The sequence below is a fragment of the Colias philodice genome, chromosome 12 (genome assembly GCF_061535455.1).
Source record: "Colias philodice isolate Cphi_HAF_F1 chromosome 12, ilColPhil1 Martin Lab GWU primary, whole genome shotgun sequence".
Taxonomy (NCBI): domain Eukaryota; kingdom Metazoa; phylum Arthropoda; class Insecta; order Lepidoptera; family Pieridae; genus Colias; species Colias philodice.
Window position 1 is genome coordinate 6,318,658 of NC_143097.1, and position 22,376 is coordinate 6,341,033.

The 22,376-nt window shown below is 32.3% G+C and overlaps 4 protein-coding genes across 4 annotated transcripts; 3 read left to right on the forward strand and 1 right to left on the reverse strand.

Annotated features, from left to right (window-relative positions):
• The first annotated feature begins 5,201 nt into the window (after nt 1–5,201).
• On the forward strand, nt 5,202–5,833 carry LOC149484096 (uncharacterized). The gene is made up of 3 exons (XM_089701637.1): nt 5,202–5,335; nt 5,466–5,605; nt 5,725–5,833. The coding sequence occupies exons 1-3, from the start codon at nt 5,276–5,278 to the stop codon at nt 5,825–5,827; spliced, it is 303 nt and encodes a 100-aa protein (XP_089557763.1). The 5' UTR covers nt 5,202–5,275; the 3' UTR covers nt 5,828–5,833.
• LOC149484097 (uncharacterized) lies at nt 5,802–13,750 on the reverse strand. The gene is made up of 13 exons (XM_089701635.1): nt 13,337–13,750; nt 12,777–12,934; nt 12,578–12,624; nt 12,411–12,495; nt 12,019–12,153; nt 11,695–11,808; nt 9,188–9,361; nt 8,613–8,765; nt 8,019–8,171; nt 7,535–7,693; nt 6,238–6,383; nt 6,030–6,090; nt 5,802–5,936 (listed from the first exon to the last, which is right to left on the reverse strand). The coding sequence occupies exons 1-13, from the start codon at nt 13,395–13,397 to the stop codon at nt 5,865–5,867; spliced, it is 1,518 nt and encodes a 505-aa protein (XP_089557761.1). The 5' UTR covers nt 13,398–13,750; the 3' UTR covers nt 5,802–5,864.
• Polr3G (RNA polymerase III subunit G) lies at nt 6,653–7,702 on the forward strand. The gene has a single exon (XM_089701636.1). It carries the CDS (start codon nt 6,796–6,798, stop codon nt 7,450–7,452), a length of 657 nt encoding a protein of 218 aa, XP_089557762.1. The 5' UTR covers nt 6,653–6,795; the 3' UTR covers nt 7,453–7,702.
• Nucleotides 13,751–18,378: 4,628 nt separating the features above from the next.
• Nucleotides 18,379–19,866, forward strand: LOC149484099 (uncharacterized). The gene is made up of 2 exons (XM_089701640.1): nt 18,379–18,682; nt 19,193–19,866. Exons 1-2 carry the CDS (start codon nt 18,575–18,577, stop codon nt 19,505–19,507), a joined length of 423 nt encoding a protein of 140 aa, XP_089557766.1. The 5' UTR covers nt 18,379–18,574; the 3' UTR covers nt 19,508–19,866.
• Nucleotides 19,867–22,376: the final 2,510 nt, after the last annotated feature.

Sequence of the window (22,376 nt, forward strand, 5' to 3'; positions counted from 1 at the left end):
AAAGTTGCACATAGTAAGTATTTTTTTTTTAAATAAGGTCATAAAGACGTTTCACTTCTTACGTGTGTACACTAGTACACGCACACATTTTCCTATAAAGATTTTCATAGTAAAATAACTATTTCTATTTCATTGAGTTATAAATTATGAATTGTAGTCTGCAATGACTTAATTTTAAATGATATCACTACCCTACCAAAGCCGATGTGTGCACAGCAATATCTGGCATGCTTGACTCTGGCTAGGAACATTGAAACAGTCTGTGTAAGATGCGCAGTTGTTATAGCTGCATGTCTAAGGGATGACGGTGACATTTATTGCATTATTTTTGTATAATGCTGTATAAGTTAGGAAAATATAATTTCTGTATGGTGTACTTATTTCTTAACTTTGTTTATAGGTAAGTTGGAGTGATCAACAACAGTAAATCTTCTATGAAGTTTAATAGGTAAGTTAAAATATTGTTTTAGTCTTCTTTTTCATAATTATGTTAAAATGATGTACATTGTATCGCCCCTAGCTGAAGTTTGATGATCGATTTTTCTGAACATACAATATTCAAATGATAAATATTGTTGGTTTAAATAAATTTCTACATAATATTATGATTTCAGGTACTTATGCTCCAGCTACAGCTATCTACTCTATATGCAGCTGCATTACAAAGGTGAGCTACATATTAATCTAACAAATAGATGTACATAATATGACAAAGTATATAAACAGCTCATTTAATTACATTACATGTTGAAATTGATATTTTTGGTCTTTATGGCATTCAAATGCTTTATAAATATAAATTTATAAAGAATAGAAAAAATTCGATCGCGAGGCGGGACTCGAACCCGCATCCTTTCGCGCCATTCCGGGGCCGATGTCTGACCAACTCAGCCACTCGTGACCCACCAGAGCAATCGAATTTATTCTATTGTTTCAGTTTTATGTGTCTAACACCGCGCGCCATATATTTATAAATTTATATACATTACATGTTACATGAATGAATTATTGTATTTATGTGAATTTTACCCTACCAAAGCCGATGTGTGCACAGCAATATCTGGCATGCTTGACTCTGGCTAGGAACATTGAAACAGTCTGTGTAAGATGTGCAGTTGTTATAGCTGCATGTCTAAGGGATGACGGTGACATGTTTAATTTCATTAATAAGACTATATTTATTGTCCAACTATGTATCAAAGTAACATTGCAATGTTTTTTTTTACAGAATGTCTTCATGAAAATATTGCATTGGAAAACAATGAAATAAAAACTAGGAAGAGGTAAGTGATATATTGCACTAATTAACTGATGCTGTGTCTTGTTTCTCGGAGATTCCCTTCCAGATTTTTCTTTAAAATATTACATAATAACATTTAAAATGATGATTTGATATCGCCCCAGTCAGAAAACTTTTGTTGATCGATTTTGCTGATTTTATTTTACCTTTCCTCTATTTGAGTTTTTAAACATATTGATATATTAATAACAATTGCTATTCTTTCCAGATTATAAATTTCAAATATTATAACATACTACAGAGTTGACTGCAGGAATTATATTTTAAAATGTAAGTTATAATAAATTATTTTATTTAAAAAAGAAATGTAATTTGTATGATGAATAAGATATCGCCCCAGTCAGATAGACTTTGTTGATTGATTTTTTCTGATTTCTTACTTAAAAAATATAATTGATTTTATTGAAGATTCAGTAACTAATCACAGTTTTATTTTTTACAGGTAATTTGCAACAATATACAGCACTGATTACAGACATGGCTTGCCAAATTTATGTAAGTTTAAAAAATTGCTTTAACATATTTATAAAATGTAAATAGTTACTTATGATGATGATGAAAAATTAAATTATTTTAAGTGTACACTTAACTAATTTAATTTTTCATCATCTCCGTATCATACATGTTACAAATTTGCAAGTTTCGATAACTGCTATATTTTTATTTGTTAATATGTACTCTTTTCATTTATAAGAATTAGTTTATTAATAAATTTCTTTACTTTATATGATGATAAGTTATCGCCCCAGTCTGAAATGCTATGTTGATCGATTTTACTGATTTATTTTATTTATTGTATTGAAGGATTTTTAAGGTATTCTTCAGTACTTATCTGATTATAATTATATTTACAGAAACTTTTTGGGAGATGCAGCAACACCACCTTTTTTAAAATGTAAGTGTATGATAATTATTAAATTATTTCAATGTAATAGACTAGTTACTAGTTTCTATATGCTAACTTTACTAATAAGTGTTTTTAAATATTGAACACAATCTTAACTACAACACAAAATAATGCTCATTTGTCTGATCCATGTTATATTTAGATTATTTAAAATGATGCTATTTACAAGCATATATCATAGAATTTTGATGAACATTTTTTACTGATTAATCTTGCTAATAAAAAAATTGCAATTCAAATGTAAACAACATACTCAATTTTTATTTTCAATTATTACAGGTACAATATAAGATGAAGAATACTGAAGATGAATCTGGCTGAAGACTAATAAACTTAAGAAAGGTAAGTTTTTATTATAGTTATTTAAATCAAGTTTTATTTATTTAGCCTTTTATTAACAAGTTCGCAAAAAAATGTATCAATGTTCTCATAACATAGTATAAAAATGTAACATGATAAATTATTGTGTATTTTAATATGATGAATATCAAAGTTATCCCTGTCTCACGAAATCGTGGGGAAAATATGGTATGGTAATATCTGAATTTTCTATAAAATACAGAGTGCTCTTTCTGACATTATTAAAGATTATTATTGTCGAGCCAATTTAATAGGCAACATTTGACGTCTATCAATTTTATCTTCATAGGGTGGTAACCTGCTTAAAAACATCGATTAAAGTGAATTAATCGATACGGACTTGAAACATTTGTCAATCGAACTTGAAACACATGTCAATAATTTATGATGATTTTTATTCCCAAGTAATCAATGCATTCGATTCTAGATGTCAGATTTCGATTTTTAGAGTAACGTCTCTGGTATTTAAAAAGAAAAAAGGTTTATTGACACAAAATTGTAGCAACGTCAGTTCTTTAAATCAGAAATTGTTTATTATGTTTAGAATGGTTTATCAGTAAAATCAAATCCTAAAATTACTTGTATCGGTCATTATTATTATAAATATATTATCGTAATTGAAAAAAGTTAAGCAAATGTGCAGTTCTAACAAAACGAAATATCATATTATTCTATGTCGTCGTTACTAGGTTACGTTGTTGAATTTTGTTGAACTGTCAAATGTTGCCTATTAAAATGGCTCTACTATATTTATAACTTTTAATTTATTTACAGGTGACGTTTGTTTGAAATAGTAATGCTGAAAAAAGGAAATATTATATTCAGGTAAATTACTTGATTAAATTTGTTTAGCTTGTTTAATCACTGATTACTTACATTCTTTTGATAATAATAAAAAAAATGCAAAACTGTTAATCCACTTTAATGATGAACATCTTAGTTATCCCTGTCTCACAAAACCATGGTGACAAATATGGTATGGTAACATCTGAGAAACGGAAAAATATGACGGCAATTTGAGCTAAGGACTTCTAGAATTAACTTTATTTTATTGATTGTTACAGGATATTTCAACTCTCGAAGTACCAACTATAAAGCCGAAAGGGACAATAAGAGTAAGTGTTACTTAAGAGAAAAATCTTATGTATTTATAATTCTTATTAAATGATGAAATAAACTGACAAGCATATATCTTGAATTCCTTTGAAGACAAATTTTACTGATGTATTCTTATTTTCCAATTCCAACTAATACATTGTAGATAATGAATAATAATTTTGTTTATTTTTGTTACAGGTATTACTCTATATAGGTCGGATAATATAAACCTTAAAAAATATGTACATAAATATTTCTTAAATAAATTTTAATTATTATTGAATTTTTGGTTTTATTTCTTGTTTGTTTCAAAAAACCTGACGAATTAAGTTTTTTGTTTATTTTTTACAAAAACCTTAGAGCAAACAATTTCTATTGTATGAAATTAAATATTAATCTATCAAAACAGAAAAACGTTTAAGTGGTGTTTAAACTAAATAATCTATGTTAGGCAAACTCTTTCCAAGATTAAAATGGACTGCTCCAATCAAGTATCTGTCTTGATGAAATAAATTTTTATTGAACGTACAATGGATTAGCGTAAAAAATAGCCGATAGCCGCAAATATCTGTAATTATCATTTTTGTAACTGGCAACCATGAATTATTTAAAGACAAAAGAGGGAATAATATAAAATTTATTCAATAATATTAGGTATACTATCTTATATTATACCACCTCGTGCACCTCATAGTAGTATCACAGTATTACCATATTTCCTACAGTAGTGCGACGAATGTACTTGTGCAGAGAAACGGAGGGGAACTTGCGGGGGTCGGGCGACGCGGGGCAAACACGCTTAGTTTGCCTTACCTAGCGCGAAAGGACGACGCAGTCGTATTTTTTGTGTAATAATTTTATTATACATAGGTACTTACATATTCTATTATGGCGCGTACAAACTGTTCCGTTTACGGATATAAATCTACATTGAAATCCCAGAAGGAAACAATATTTCAGAAAGATTGTATTACCTAATTGTATCTGTTGAATTAAAATCAAAGCTATGTATATGTTGTCCTCATTATTTTCTAATCAGATTGTACATCCCAATGCGAATGCATTACTTAGTTAAATGTTATAAATTATAATATACAATTAAGAACATCCAAAAATAAAGTGTCCACGTAAATAATATTTAGCAGTGTATTTAGTATTTTTTATTTATATTTATTTTATTTTTAATATTTATTTTAATTTTATCTATAATTATATATTTATGAACAAATAAGTAATTACATCAGATTTAATAATCGCAATTATTTTGAATGTACATATGAATAAATGATTACATCATAATATTAATAATCACAATTGTTTTATTTCCCATTTGTTGCAACCCTATAAGCAACCCTAGCGTATTTTCGTGTGGCCGCGTAAGTACCTACGCTGGCGGCGGCATCGCGCGACATCAAAGGCGATTCCTTACTGTAGGAAATAATATTGTAATAGTAATACTGTGGTAGTATTGAACCGCAATTCCCACTACACCACTCCGGAAACCACAAAGATAACTAAAATAATGAGGTAGGTAGGTAAAGCACTATCTATTGAGTTTTCAAGTCATTTCAAGTTTTTCATCAAATACAAAAGGGCATTTTACACTAGCTATGGAGTATATTTTAGTTGTGGAATATGACTCTACCAGTGAAACGACTTGCAATGTTAAGGTAATTAATTTTGATTTGCGTTGCTCGTGAACGAGAGCACAGGCTAAAGAAATTAACAAATCGTTAAATTACTAGCTAGCTACTTAATACAATTAAAAAATTGATGTGTAGATATTCAATATATTTTTAGGGATTACCTGCAACAGTGCAAAGTAATTTGGAAAACTATTTCAAAGCTCATAATGTTATCTGTAATAATCAAAAAAATTGCTTTGAAGTCGACGTAGAAGGAATAAGGGTTCTAAATGTATTATGTGAATCTGGTTTTAAGTAAGTATTAAATACTATACTTACTACTAACATTATAATTATTATTAGGTATTTTTTTTTGTTTTGTTCTATTGAATCAAGTCAATATTAAATGAATTATCATCGTTATTAATTCTAAGTTACAGGGTTGTCACACAATCCATGGCAATCGACACAACGAATATAGGTGGAAGATCGGTGAAAATTCAAAAAATTGTTTGGACATTAGCAAAAGCTCTCTAAATGAAGATTTATTTCCAAAAAATATAATAAAATAACATTAATTTGCATTTTCAATTGTTAATTCGCTCTGGCAATCACTGGGAACTCTATCCGTAAATAATTCTGGAATCTGAAAATGCAATTATTTTTCAATTAATTATTATATCAGTATGTAGTTACATCGATAAATGTTAAAACATAATTTTATGACTAATTTATGTACCTGTGGTGTATACGCTTCGACCCTATCAAGTAAGGAATCCGAATATCCAGGAGTATAGTATCTAAAAAAGTATTAAATAAAGTAAATAAGAGTTTGTAAACCTATACAAATATGTTATAAAATGAGAACCGCAATGTTTAAGATTGACAATTTTGTTTATTTAGGAGTACTAAACATGACTAAACTTAAAATGGCATAGCATTTATACCTTACTATTTCTTCTGGGAAACAACTGTTTATAATGTTGATATATTCTTTAAGAGAAGTACCAGGGACAGTATCAATTTCTTGAATCCTTTTTAATGCTCCAGTTGTAACAAACAATCTTCTAGCTCTCGCATCGTTAGGTAAAATCTAAGAAAAAATAGATATGTTTAGAGTCTGATATAACCTATAATAGCAGCTAGGGTAAATAAACGGAAATTATAGATTAATAATAGATTCTGTTTATAATACTAAGTACTTAAGCCGTGCTCAGTGTATGATTTCCCATACTTTACATTCGACAAAAAACCATCTGAGTGCACGTCATTTTATTATGGTTGTCGATGCATTTCCCAAAAATAGAGAGATTCTGCATGTAAAAAAAAACATGGCAACCGAAAACTGTCAGTGTCAAAATTATTGTAATTGACATTGACATGTTTATACTTAGAAGTTAGAGTTGGAATTTGGGAATTTCATATTTTTAAATACGATACGAGGTTAAGTTATGATCTATATAGTTAATATTTTTTCCACAATTCTTAGAAATATTTAATACGCAATGGCTGGTAGAGGTCGAGGTCGAGGAAGCGGCTCATCGTTGACCCATGAACAACTTCAAGCACTCGGTATAGCGCGAGGCGACAACACTCCACAAAACCTAGCACCTCCACCTCTATTCCCGAAACTAGAGACTAAACCACTGCCTCTGAACTGTGACGCTACAACTGATTACATGCTTATTGTTAAAGATCAATTCATAGAATATTTACACGAATCTCCTGCTTACGTGAAAGCTAACACAAAAACAGATGGTATCGAGAGGTATTCTGATAAATATAAATTACTCGCGCTTGACGCTAAAAAAGGTCGAGTTCTCGACTGTGTTTGGTCCTACATGCCGCCGGAACTTCGTCCACAAGCAAATCGTGTTCGAACAACAGCTAGGAAACGAAAATTGGATGATCCAAAAGAAATAGAAAAACGATTACAACTGCTGGAGAAAAAAGAAACGCAAGAAGATTCTACTGAGGTTATGGAAACAACTGTGGATGAGGATAATATTAAGAAAGAAGATGAAAATGATGAGGAATTAGAAGATGAGGAAGAACAAGAGGATGAAATTGATGATGGAACAGATTATGCCAACAACTATTTCGATAATGGAGAAGATTATGAAGATGAAGATGATAATTTAGATGATGGGCCAGTTTATTGATCTATCTTACATAATGGACCACAACCTGTGATAATTAAATAATACAAAAATAATATGTTTTATATATTACACAAGTTCTTACCTTAGCATATTGTGCCAACACATATTTTAGTATGCATGCTGGTGCCGCATGTAGTAAGGGTTCTAAAGCAGGTCTGTGCAAACAACACTGCAGCGCTTGTTTTAGTGCACAAGAAGCTCTTGCCTTCACTTCACCCGATGATTTTGGACTTGTGTATAGCTAATATAACATTAAACAAAATTAATAAGATAAACATAATTGCTTACCATTATCCATAATCTATACTAATATTATAAAGCTGAAGAGTTTGTTTGTTTGTATGTTTGAATGCGCTAATCTCGGGAACTACTGGTCCGATTTGAAAAATTCTTTCGGTGTTAGATAGCCCATTTATCGAGGAAGGTTATAGGCTATATATCATCACGCTACGACCAACAGGAGTGGAGCCACGGGGGTGAAACCGCGCGGAGCAGCTAGTTAAAAATAAAATTAGCCTTTGCATTTGCATATTAAAAAATATTCATCAGTATGAATAAAGCTGAACCTGTAGCAATGTTGGAAAAGCATTAGCGACAGCGACAGCAAGGCTGTGTTGTGGAGAATGCTTAGCAATGTGGCCGAGTGTCCAGGCTGCGGCACAAAGTTCTGCATCATCTGCATCAGTCTTCTGTAGTATTTCTACAGTAACCACTATTGCCTAAACAATTAAAAAAATGTATATTAAAAGAAAATCATACAATTTATGAATACGTTTAAAAAAATTCCTTTAATTACATAATTTTAGTTGAAATGAAATGAATTATGGAATATTATCCTACTAATTTAATCTAGTAAGGTAAATGATCTATACTAATTTAAGCTAATATTATAAAGCTGAAGAGTTTGTTTGTTTGAACGCGCTAATCTCAGGAACTCTACTTGTCCGATTTGAAAAATTCTTTTGGTGTTAGATAGCCCATTTATCGAGGAAGGCTATAGGCTATATATCATTACGTTAAGACCAACAGGAGCGGAGCCACGCGGGTGAAACCGCGAAGCGCAGCTAGTTATCAATACAACTCATCAAATCACATTTTTGTGAATTTATTGTACATCTAGTTATGTCCCATACTATAATCAGCAAGTTAAGCAAATAAACCTTTGATTCAATGACGGCCATAGCCAACTGGTCAGACTGGCCCGCTATGTACCCCAGCGCCATACAAGCCGGGATCCGCGCTCCGCCTGTGGTTTCAAACATCAACTCCACCAGAGGACCACAGCCACCAGTATTCACCACCAATTGAGCTAGCTAAAGGGATTTGAAAAGTATATAAAATATAATATGTTTTAAATTACTTTTTTTTTGTATATTCGTGCTAATTCCAAAAATTGCATAATATTATAATTGTGTAGTTTTCATCGAAGCCATTTAAATATGTATAAAAATCGTTATATTATATTAAAATCATTTTACATAAATTAGCTCTATGGAATACATAGTTATATTATAATGAAACTAGCTTTCCGCCCGTGGCTGCGCCCGCGTTTTCAAAGAAAAACCCGCATAGTTCCCGTTCCCGAGGGATTTTCGGGATAAAACATATCCTATCTCTCAAGTTTGATCGAACTGCACGTGTTGTGCGAATTTTATTATAATCGGTTAAGTGGTTTAGGAGTCCCTTGAGGACAAACATTGTGACACGAGATTTATTACAATTTAGAAATACTTACATCAACAGAATGTTTGACAATATCGCGCAGTAGGCACGCGGCCGCTCGCCGCACGGGGGCCGAGTCGTGGCCCGTGTGAAGCAGGGCTGGTGGCAGCGCACCACCGGCCACTGTCGCCTCTGCTAGTTCGGCTCTTGCACTCGCTACGGCTCCCAGTGCGCATAATGTACTGCGCTGTATTGAAAAATATGATTTTAAAAAGACCAAGGAACTATACGAACTAGCTGTAAAAAAGCTCATATTTACCCTGAACCATCAATCTCAAACATTTATTTATTCAATTAGACTTCTTATAGAAGCAGTTTTGAGTTGCCATTATTTATTATTTATTATTTATTGAAATTATTCTTACAAATTATTACAATAACTTAAGTCTAAGTCCCACAAAACTGCACATGCAGTTTGTCTGTGGGATCAAGCCTATAACTAAATATATTATATAAAATATCTATATATCTATCTATAACTAAATATATTATATCATATTATTATCTGTTATAAAATATAATATTAAGTGAATAGGTATATCTATTTATGAGCTTGTGTTTTAGCATTCTATTGACTGAAGAAGGTGTTTCCTTAATAATCTTTTAAATTTGTGAATGTTTGCTTCTGTTCGTATGTACTCTGGTAAGCTATTGAGAAAATATGGTAAACGTTTATCTAGAGTTCGATCTCCAAAATAATTGTTGACTCTAGGTACTTCATATTTTCCTGAGGTCACTGACCTCGTTGTATGATTGGTATTTAACAGATTAAGAGAAGGAATAGAGCTATGGTTGTTTACAGCAAGAAGATATTTGTGCTTAAGGCTGACTGGAAGAATATTACAAAATTTAAATAGCATTCTATAGTTATGTTTATATTTATGTTTTATTTTTTTACTCACCAAGAGTTTTAAGAATCTAATTTGCATATTTTCTAATTTGTTTAAGTTAGTTTTAGTAGTAAGTCCACAACAATCAAGAGAATAACTAAGTATTGAATCCACAAGGGCCATGTACAGACATTTTAAAGTCTTTATAGGAACTTTGTAACTTATATGATAGAATTTACCTAACAATACTTTTAATTTATCATATATATAGTCTATATGTGTAGTCCAAGAAAAATGTTCATCTACCCTCATGCCCAGATATGTGACAGTTTTCACGCGTTCAATCGGTTTACAAATACAATTTTTAAATTGATTATGGATGCATTCAAAAGTGTGGGTGAACATGGAATGTGTTTGACTGAGAGGTAGGTATGGTGAATGTACGATTAGAAGCTTAGTTTTATCAGTATTTAAGACTATTCCATTGTCATGTGACCATTTGACTACTGCATCTATATCAGTCTGTACGAGCCGGCAGGTCTCCGTGAGGTCCGTACCCGCGCGCATGGCACATAAGTCGTCTGCGAACATGTGTGCTGAACAATGTTTCAATACACCACACAGACTGTTTACGTGCATAAGATAGCACACAGGCCCGCAGCCTGAACCTTGAGGGACTCCGCACTGAACCGCTTTCCCGTCACTGAAAGTGTCCTCTATTCGAACTTTAAAAGATCGTGATGTAAGATAGTCACGGAACCAATTGTTAAGGGGCTCTACGACCCCGCACTCCTCCATTGCGTTTAAAAGGGTATTCGTTTCTAAAGTGTCAAACGCCTTTTTAAAATCGAACAACACTGTTACAACAAAGTTTTTATTATGAAGGTGTGAATTTATTTCGTTTGTAAAGTTAGATAATAAGGTGTTTGTACTTTTTCCTTTTTGAAATCCGTGTTGACATGAATTTAATATACTGTTTTTTTGAAGATAATTACTGAGTTGATTAATAATACATTTTTCTATAATTTTGTCTACACTAGATAATATAGCAATGGGTCTGTAATTAGAGTAATTATTACGGGTTCCTTTTTTGAAAACTGGTCTAACTATTGCTTCTTTTAACTTGTTTGGGAGTATATGTTGTTTTATTGACATATTAATTAATCTCGCAATGACTGGGCTTATTTGGTTCACTACAATCTTAAGATCAGACATGCGCACTAAATCACTACCTGGTGCCTTATTGATGTTCATATTACTTATAACTTTTTTAACTTGTGTTTCGCTAACAGGTTGCAATCTCATGCAAACGTCTGCCTTTTTTACATAGTCCTTCCTATCGAGCCAGACATCATTTCATGAATGTTTTATTTGAGAAATTTCGTCTGTAAAAGTATTTGAAAAGTTATTACATATTTCTTTGGTACTACCCTGTTTACTCATATTATTAAGTATAAAACTATCTAGACTAGATCTTTCTTTCCCCATTAACATATTTATTCTTTCCCACAGTTTTTTTATATTTCTATTACAGTCTAATATACTCTGTCTGTCGTATTCATGTAATGGTTTTACTATATTTATTTTATTTTGCCATATTTTGCCACTGGCCCATCGCCATCAAATATTTTCATTTCGAAAAGACATTATAGCCCCCATACATTAAGAATACAAGATTGGATAAAGATACCTTCAATTTAGGATCTTGATTCTCCAAGCCGCGAACTAAATGTGGAATAGCACCAGCGTCGACAACCGCTTCCGGTTTGTGTTGTGCCAAATCTACTAGCGCTCCAGCTGCTATCTGCAAGGAAAAATAAATACATTTTCAATTATCAATGCTTAGATAAAGAAGTTGTAGTCTGCAGGGGTCTAATTGATCTGGAAAGAATTGATAATTTAAAAATCTACCATTTAAAATAAAGACAGGCAATAAGCATAATGAGTTCTTGAAAAATTGTTTAGTCTTTAATTCTACTACATTTTATCAATATAATTGTGCATTTGGTTATACCTGTTTTAGACTCATTTCCGGTTCCTGAAAAGCTAATACAAGTAAAGGAAGAGTGCCGGCGTCAACCACCAGGCCTGCCAAGTGTTCGTTGTGCTTCCCGATGTATCCCAAGGCCCAAGCGGCATTTTCTTTCACCTTAGTAAATGTAAATTGTAGTATAGAAATGATAAAATTATGGTTTAAGTAACATAAGTATATGTTTTAAATAATTAAACAATTACTTCACAATGCAAAATCGGTATAAACTTGTAGAACTTGCAGGTTATGGAGTTAATTAATTGGTGGTGCCTGGTGAAAAAGAAGAGTAGATGCTTGATGAATAAATAAATACATAGATGCTTCAATACCTACATATTATGTACTACAATTTATCTACTTAATTCTAAAAATACCTGCGTATCAAAATCTTCAAGACATGATACAATATGCTCCAAAGCACCTAATCGCACAATGGATGAAGCTAATTCTTCATTATGCCTGTAAAATAAATAGATCGGATATATGTACCTATTTTGTAACTTTAATATATACTTTATCTCTTTGCTACTGCAATACTTACTTTGCTACCGCTCGAAATAGATATAAAGCAGATCTTTTGTAATAAACCTGGAACATCCAGAATTAATTTTCATGAACGTTATTCGTTATTTATCGCGAAACAAAAAAATAAACGCAATTTCAATTGGCTCTTTATATTAATTATGAAAAGAATTAATAAAAAAGCACTCGATTTCTAATTCTGTTGATTTTCAACTGACGTTATACTTATTTAGATTCTCAAGGGTCATGGTGACCATGCCGCCGCTCAGGAGTTGTCTTGCAACGCCTTCCTCGTGCTCTGCGAGGCGGGCGGCTGCCACCACAGCGCATTGCCGCACAGTGCTGCAAGAGTCAGACAGGAGCGGCCGCAACAACTCTACGAAGTATCAACTCATTTCTCATAAAATTACTACTCAATAAACGGACTGTTAAATAAGAAAACTACACTTTCCAATCGAAACAGTAGTTTCCGAGATTAGCGCGTCCAAACAAATAAACACAAGCAACAATAAGTAAAGATTTAATTATATACCTAGGTATTGTTATTACATTCGTATTTAATTATCAGAGTTATTGTTTTAGCTTTACCTATCCCAGTATATGATAGAATAATATTATTTTATTCTTTTAAACCCAAAACTGATAATTAGATACTGTCATGGGTTTCGTTGGATCATAAAAGTTTAAAATTTACGAAATGTCGATTACATCAGAAAGCTTTCTAACGGCTACATTAAAAATGAAAAGCTTTATAAAATTTATCTTATGTTCTAGATACCTAATACTCCCGCACTCTCGAGGCATTTTACGTTAGTAGAGCGCGTAGCTAGCTCCGCCATGGTTTGAACAAATACTAATCTTGCCTTTTGGTACGTCTCGAAAACTGCAATTAGTGATATGAATAAAACATGGGATTATTTAAAGTTGGAATACGTGATGATAATAATATGGTATTGGGTTCATTACACACGTCTTACTGCAAACATTTTACTGCATACTAAATAGAATGATCATAACTACCTATCATAAGTATTTTTTTTAACAAAAACAACCTCCGTTGCCAAAGATGGAACATTTTTAATGGCACCAACCAATAGCTTTCAAATTAAAAAGAACCATCGAAATCAGTTCAGCCATTTGAAAGTTCTGAGATAACAACACAAAAAAAGACGTCTTTAGTCTTGGGAACCTATTCCTTTATTGAAGTCAATTACAAATAGAGCCGAGGAGGATATTCTTCGGAAACTTTACCTAATCCTGTGAGGTAACAATCCCTGTGACAAGTAAGAAAATGTATTGGTTGTTTTTTTAACAAGCTTTTATTAGCTTCACCTAGATGTTTATATATTTGTATGTAACCGACTCTTTGGCCCATTTTAAACGGACAGATTTAATTCAAACTTTGTACACTCATCAAGTATCAGGGCCAATACAATTTTTTAACTATATTATTTTCCTTTCATCTAGGCTGATTTCGACGAATAGTCTCTTCATGCATAGTTAACTAAGTTAGCATTACATACGATTTTACAGTTTTTTAAAGCTAATACTTTCGTACTACTGTAATTTAATTTCTTTATTTATTTATTATTTATTGAAATTATTCTTAAAATTATTACAATAACTTAAGTCTAAGTCCCAGTTATTTATAAGTGTCTTATAAATAAATAGCCATTACCCAGCTGTATATTACGAGGACTACTCATGGAGTGGCTCATTTTGGTATACAACGCGCAATTAAATGCAACGCAATTTCTAAATAATTAAAGATGTTTTATTTAAATTTTTACGTTTATTTTGATAGACAGTTGACAGTGGTTTGACTTCCATCTAGATTTTTTTTTGTATCACAGGTATGCAATAATTTTGTTGTTTTTTTGTCAACTTACATAGTTAGATACATAGAGCCAAAAACGACCAACTGTAAACAACTAATTGTGCAACTAATGAATTCAGTAAAATGGTGCTGTGGAAAAGCTAAAGGATGATTTGTAGGTAAGAGGGGAGGCAGGTTTGAACATTTTCTGAAAATTATAGATATTGTTTTTAACATCATGGCTGTATCACAATGCTAAATACCCAGAACAGTAAAAACTGTTAGCTGTTCTGTGGCTAAATAAGTAATTTGAACTTTATTTAGGTATATTTACTTAGGTATGTGAGAAATTTGTGATCAAAGTACATATATACATAATATATATTATAAACTAGGTTTCCGCTCTCGGCTTCGCCCGCGCAGTCAAAGAAAAACCCGCATAGTTAGGTAGCGTTCCCGTGGGATTTCCGGGATTGCGTCATTTTCCCGGTTCAGTTTCAGTAGCTTAGGCGTGATTGAGTAACAGACAGACAGACAGAGTTACTTTCGCATTTATAATATTATAGTATATTATAGTATATATATTAACTTCGGAATAATATCGGGGAATGAACTTAAGGATCCAGAATAATTGTCACCTTTATGAATTGCGATTTGCGACCATGCGCGACCGCTAACCGTGAAGGTCATGTGGATTGTCAAGTGTATCGTATCCTGTGATCGTATCTATAGTTTTATATACCACATTTAAATGATTGACGTCACAATGCACACTATTATAGTCTCTTTTACCTGCCTGCGATGTGACCTGCGCCACACACATTCAAAATAAATGTCTATGTGATACGTATTATAAGTTTACATCGTATTTGTAGAACTCACTCACACATAATATTATGTAGTTATACAACCTCTGCCCTGATAACAAAGAATGCAGTAATCGACATTTTTGGGATTTTTACTTTTTGCAAGAAATGGGATCCCAAGGGGTTTATTAACATGAAAAAAAATTAATTTCATAAAAAAGTTACCTGGAAGTATGTTTTTTAGCTAACGATTTTTGCAGTACTTACATGAAAACTATATCAATGATAAGAAAAAGCGCCGTATTAAACATGTGCTAAAAAAGAATGCAGTTCTTGTTAAGATACCCTAAAATAAAGTGCAGTAATAGCCATTACTGTAACATTTTATTCCAATGTCTGTAGATCAATTGCTACGTCAAAACGCAGTTCTCCACATTACTGCATTTGTGTGTAGTAAAAGTTCGCGAGATCGTAACCGTACGATACAGTGCTGCGTTTTGTTGAAGCAAATCAGTGCGTCGTAGCGTTCCTACCGGAGATCCCGGGATCCCCTCTTTACTTGCGCGGTAGTAGGCCACCGTGAGGTTTTAGTCAGTAGGAGTCTGACATAACCGTGCTGCTGCCCCCGAAGCAGTCGGTATTCATGAGAATTTCCTCACGTTAAAAAAAAAAAAAAAAAAAAAATCAGTGCGTCGTCGTCATATTAGTGGAGTGCCTGGAGCATTCAAAACCGTATAACCTCGGATTAGAGTAATTATAGTGAATGAATTAATATGATCGATGTGGGATATTGTTTTTTAAACTATAAATTACAATGTTTACCCAATTTTTTTTTGTGCACTCCATTGTTTCGTTGTTTAAAAAAAATATTATGAAAAATTAACGTTTGACCATATATTTTCACTTTAAACAGTATTTCTTTTTTTTTATTCGAGTAGACATATAGGAATATTTTTCAAAGATATCTGTGTATAAAAATAGCAGTAGGGATCTCGAACAGATAGAAAAACGTGGAGGGGAGAGCGGAGCCACAACTGCTATGTACAATAGAATTTCTCGGCCGGTTTAATTATAAATTAAACGTACTCTATTGAGTACATTTAAAAAAATAAGGTAATGAATTACGACTAATGAAAAGAAAAAAAAATATTAGTACCAAATCTGTTTATTTAAATATATTGCAATTACCAACATTGTTGCCTACATCAAATATTGAGTTGAAATGATAATATCATCGTGAAAGCGTTCTATTAGTCGTTTTTTAATAGTTTTTTCTACCGGGATATGCTCTGTAGTTATGACGTTTTTCAACTTTTGTATGGTAAATTGGCAATCATCATTCTCTTCTATGTGGGTACTTGTATATTTGCTCCATTGCTGCATCTACTTAGATTAATTTTCTTTTCAACATTATTGAGGTGAATTGAATTTTTCAGAAAATTATAATAATCCGAATGATATTTTGCTGCAAGTGTCTCTAAGTTGGTTATACCAGAAATCCTTTTCTGGATATCTCGATAATAATCGGTTTTCTGGACGGCTATAAAATTCGTGATGGAATCATTCAAAGTTGAAGTGTTGATGTATGAAATCTGACTACGCCGGCATTTTTTTGTATGGAGATACTAAAAAGACCTCGTCTACTCGAGAGAATGCCACAATTTGGACGAATTAACCTGGAAATTGAGAGTAGCAGAAGAAACCATTAAAATAATAAAAGGGTATTCAGACGTTTAAAAGACAACTTTTTCCGGTGATGTTGCACTTGTAGTGAGCAACAGAGGGGGTCATTTTGAAAATTTATTGTAATTAAACACCTTGTAATTGGTTTTATTTTGTTTGCATTAAAATTTTGCACTTACCACTTTCAGATTTCAATTTTTCGATTGAAGTCTTATGAATAATAAAATGAAATTTTCAGGGTAGCTACCTCGTAGATAGAGTAAGTTTTTAAAAAGCCAAACGGATATTTTTTATGTGATTTTATTTTTTACGGGCCCTTGAAGTTATGAACATACTGGGTAATTTTGTCTTTTTGGCATTAAATTCTTTTTTTTATTCCATTCGAAGATCTAACCATAGTAAATGTTACTATACTGAATTAGCCTATCTTTCAGCTTAGCACACAAAAAAAATCAAGCATTTACCACCATAATTCACGTCACCATAAATCAAAATCTCTACGTACTCGGCGATAGGTGAAAATTTGAAAAAAACATCATAACTCCGAAAATACGAAAAATCGCATAATATACATGGGGGTGATTCGGATAGCCCTTCATGTCCTCTACCTCCCAGCTTCAGTATATCACTACTTCTTGGGACACCCTCTATGGTCAAACATGAATTTTTCACAATAATTTGTTTAAACAATGAAACAATGGAGTGCACAAAAAAAATTGGGTAAACATTGCAATTTATAGTTTAAAAAACAATATCCCACATCGATCATAATAATTCATTCACTATAACTCTAATCCGAGGTGAAGACCCCCAGGCACTATATTATTATTATATAGTAATTTGGATATTTCTCGTTTTATTTTTAAAAATTTAAAATTTATTATGGCCATTTTACTCATTAGGTTAAGTACTTTCAATATCAGTTAATAGTTTTTTGATATCTGTAATAGTTACGGAATAATCGCCTGTGCACACTTAACGATTACACCCTGTATATATGTCAGTTTAACTGACGTTAAAATAAATGTTGTCTTAATAAGACTTAATTTTCTTCTACAAATTGTTTAATTTTGATATCCCCGCAGTAGGTTTCAACCGTAGAGCATTTTTTTTTAATCTGTGTAAAAGTGAGAAGATATTATGTGTACATCTACTTAGCCCCGGACATTAAAAACCTGTATTAAATACTAAACAATAACGCAGTAATCAACATGCGCTAGAACATAATGCAGTAATGAGCGCAAGTACTGTATTTAGACTTAGTATCATGTGATTTTCACATGGCCTGATGCTAAACCTAAACGCAATAATACGCATTATTAATGGATATACTAATTTATGAAATATAAGATAATTATCTTTGTAAAGCTTGTATTTTTTCCAATTTTATTGATAGATTTCAAGGGCTATAAAATATAAACATCCTCCTCAAATATGTAAAAATGTCTTTCCCGCGTTTATCTCAAAACCGCCATTTTGCGATTACTGCATTCTTAGTTATCACGGCAGACCTGTTGAGTCGCGACTCGCGGCTACGTAGCCGCCGCGTGCGCACAGCCTTATAAGTATTATTTACTAATAATTATTAGACCATTCATAGTTTAGCCGAATAGTTGCAATGAACTCTTGCAATTGTCGGTGATATCTTATTTGTGATTAGACTAATTAACGTGATTTAAGCGAGTATAAAGTGTTAACTAAGCTTGAAAAAATGCCGTACATCATGGTAATGGGTGGTATCAGTGCACCACAATTATCCAAGGACGAAGGAGCGACAGTATACGGACTGAAAAAGGATGAAAGAGCAGTCTTAGTAAGAGTAAGAAATATTTTTTTTATCTACTTACCTATCATGTTTACCACAATGCCGTTTCCTAAGATTTTGTTTTGACAGTTTAACATAAAAATATCAATATGATAGGTACTTCAATACTACATACTAAATAGGTAGTTGAAATTCAAGGAACTACATTGGGCGTGCCACGGGCGTGCCTCATTGGCACTACCAAAACAATGGTGTTTACATTTTATGGTTCATTATAATTTATAAATGAATGGTATCGCCTTTTGTTATCACTTATCAGTAACGCCTAACTTACGTATTTTAATGCGAATTTAAAATAATTGTAGGCACTGATGTTTAGCTATAGATAGGTGGCTATTGCAACATTATACAATAGAGCCACCATTGCAAGTGCCAAGTTGCAACATACGTGTTATGTAGTGATTCAGTTATTACAGATAAGCATAAATTACATAACCCTGAGATTTCATTGTTCAAAAATGTATGCTTGAATTTTTATATAATATTTAACAATTAAATTTTCAGGAGCTCAATTCATCATTTGGGATGTCCATTGCGACAACATCGGATTTGGAAAGAACAGTCCGGGTAACGCAAAAAGGCATAACGCTCGTCGTTGTTAATCGGATTCATGGTCTTCTTGGTTACGACGTGGTTTCACACGCGATGGCTATGACCAACGCCAATCGGGAACTCATCTCCTTCACAATGTATAAGAAGAGTAGCCCCAACTCACATTCTCATGGCCACTCTACGACTAGCGGTTCACATTCGCATAGTCATTCGACAACTAGCAGCTCACATAAACCTCATTCGCATAGTAATGTCGTACAGTTATAAAAAAGGTAACCACACATTGTCTTGCAGAACCTAGGTTTACAGAATAACCGAATTAATGTATAGTGAGATTTTGTATTTTAAAATAAATGTAAGTACTAACTAAATGAACATAGATGAGCTAGTAATGAGATGATCCATGTTACTCTTATAAATTTTACTAAAGAAACAGAAATCGCATTAAATTCAAAATCGTAAGGCACTCGACGTATCAGTTACAGTATTGTCTGCACCGAGCCTTATTTTTTCAATGCGAGTGTAATGTAGTAAAACGATGTTCAAGCAAAGAGTAAACTAATAATATAATACAAGGGCGATTAGGGCATCGTAAAAATAGAAATTAAACGAGAAATTAGTTCTTCGATTAAGGGTGCACTCACACACATCAGTCACCGTCAAGTCACCGATGACTGATCGGTGACGGTTTGTGTACGTATCCACAAACACCAGTCACCGTCATGTTGTCCGTCAGTCACGTCGCCGGTTTGACTGAATCATTGAACACATACATCAGGTTAGTCAGTGATTAGACGTGTGTCACGCTAGAGAACATGTAGCAATTATTGACGGTAGCACGACGCTGACTGAACTGAGACGTGACGGCACCGGGTGAGTGGGGATAAAAGTATGATACATGTATGGAAAGATTATTTGACGTGCCTGACCGGTGACGTCACTGATAGATTTCGTGCCGGCGACTGTCGTGTGGGAACAGAGTCATACTAGAACTATTGATACATATTTTTTTTTAATCCTGTCCGGTGACGTGCCGTGACGGTGACTGATGTGTGTGAGTGCACCCTAATCATGGTAATCTCGGTATTAGGTTATTTTGTTTTATCAGTTAGAACTTAGAAATATTATTCTGTGTAAGCAGTATTATATTTTTAAATAAAAATATTATATTAATAGAAACTGTATTTTTATTCGTTTAAAAAGTGAACACAAATACAAAAAACATCAATCAGTCTTGATATTACATTGGGTCATTTTGTTCCATATGTTTTTTTATTAGAATTTATTGTAGTTGTTTAAATTTAATGTAATATGAAGGAACCAAATTAAAAGTAAAGTAAACAAGAAATAAACGAACGTAGATGCGCTTATAAGTGAGTAGGTAATAGATAAGAGTATGGTTGATATATATCGATCGTCTATAGGTACCTACTAGATGATTAATAAGTATTTTTTAAGTTACCTACTTTCGATATTTATCGATTACCTCTATATAATACATAATTGAAATCTAAATTACATAGATTGAGAATAATTAACAAAATTAACAGGAATGTATAAATAATATACCTAACCTTTTTTTATTTAACTACCATATGAGAACAATAACAAAGTGCAATCACATATCAAGTATTTGTATTTAAATAAAATTAATAAATACGAACTTTATATCCTTACAATATACCATTGACAATTGCCATCATATTATATTCTTTAATAAAGATTACTTTATTGAAGTAAGACTGATATAGGTATTACCGTAAAATAATTGTGGACAGTTTTCTCCCTGGCTCTCAAAATTTGCAGAGATTTTGCAATCTTACGGCGGGAGATATACTTATAATATTATTTAATATTGGTGAGAAAAATAAAGATTCGTACTAAAAGAAGCAAGTAGAATGGATAAACGTATTAATTTTCGTTAAGTTCTTTCAAGATCGTTAATTATTACAAGTTCCTAAAAAAATACGTTTTCAACTACGATTACGAAATATACAAAACGTTACGTACGTATAATTCGTTGTATATTTTAAATAACGTATTTAACGAAGTTTGACTCTCAACGTAAATGAAAACTTGAACAATATGAAGAAAACTAAAAACAGACAAATTTCAAATACGGGAAGTTAATAGCTCAAAATCTATCATTAAAGAAATACTGAAATGGATTTTCAAAATCCTTATTTTTTTAACTCTGTTAAAGCCACAACTTCTATAAAAACTTTCAAAAATTACAACAAGTTCTATTTACTTAAACGTTTATAAATCGACCTGACAGGTGAGGTACCGTCATATCCTCCAACATTGCCTTTCCAGCCTATCTTTGCCCAAATAGAAATTTTAACTTTCCCGAGTGTTTATGTGGAGTAGCATGACATTTAAGACTTGTTTTGTTTTGTGGTAGAAAATTAAAGTCTTTTCTCGTAACACTGATTAGATATCACATGTATAACGTCAATCAGTCTGCTGCTACATGTCGACAAAGAAGGAGGTGTTTTGGTGGTGCCAAATTTTTCTAAAAAAACTTGTCTCTGATCACTGGGAATCAATTAGAATACGTGGATATATCTTATTATTTATTAAACTAGAATATAAAAAAGGAGGTTATTTGTTATTTCCAAGCAAAAATACGTAGTATTATAGGAGTTTTGTCGCTGGGCAATGTTAGGTTAATAAACGTAGTGTGACCTATCCCAACATTGCCCAATCGTTTTGAGGTGCTAGGGCTGACACATTTTTAACAGACTTCTCAAATAGGTAGCAAGGTAATTTTTTTTAGGTATAAATTAGGTACACAGCATGTTTTTTCTTTTAGGTACCTAGGTAGGATTGTACGAGTATGTATGCCTACCTAGGTACTTTTTAAATGTTTAGTAGAAGTTACGTATAGGTACATAAATATTCATAATTTCAGTGTCATTTTAAAGATATACCTAGAAACAGTACGAACGCAATATTATTGCATGTGTACCTACCTATTACTTGTTACCCACCTACATATTTTATTAAACTTAATTTTTTCATCCTTTACCTAGTTGATTTTTTTGTGACAACCCTAAACCCTAAAGATTTTTGTATGAAGATTGTGAGAAAATTACACCTAACTTTGCCCATACAATTTAATGAAGATCTACTT

Coding starts and splice junctions, on each gene's coding strand:
- LOC149484096 (XM_089701637.1), top strand. CDS start 5,276: ATGGAGTATATTTTAGTTGTGGAATATGACTCTACCAGTGAAACGACT. Junction 5,336..5,465: donor AAACGACTTGCAATGTTAAG/GTAATTAATTTT, acceptor ATATATTTTTAG/GGATTACCTGCAACAGTGCA. Junction 5,606..5,724: donor TTATGTGAATCTGGTTTTAA/GTAAGTATTAAA, acceptor ATTAATTCTAAG/TTACAGGGTTGTCACACAAT.
- Polr3G (XM_089701636.1), top strand. CDS start 6,796: ATGGCTGGTAGAGGTCGAGGTCGAGGAAGCGGCTCATCGTTGACCCAT.
- LOC149484097 (XM_089701635.1), bottom strand. CDS start 13,397: ATGGCGGAGCTAGCTACGCGCTCTACTAACGTAAAATGCCTCGAGAGT. Junction 7,694..8,018: donor CTTTTCCAACATTGCTACAG/GTTCAGCTTTAT, acceptor ATGTTATATTAG/CTATACACAAGTCCAAAATC. Junction 5,937..6,029: donor TCGAAGCGTATACACCACAG/GTACATAAATTA, acceptor TTGCATTTTCAG/ATTCCAGAATTATTTACGGA.
- LOC149484099 (XM_089701640.1), top strand. CDS start 18,575: ATGCCGTACATCATGGTAATGGGTGGTATCAGTGCACCACAATTATCC. Junction 18,683..19,192: donor AAAGAGCAGTCTTAGTAAGA/GTAAGAAATATT, acceptor TTAAATTTTCAG/GAGCTCAATTCATCATTTGG.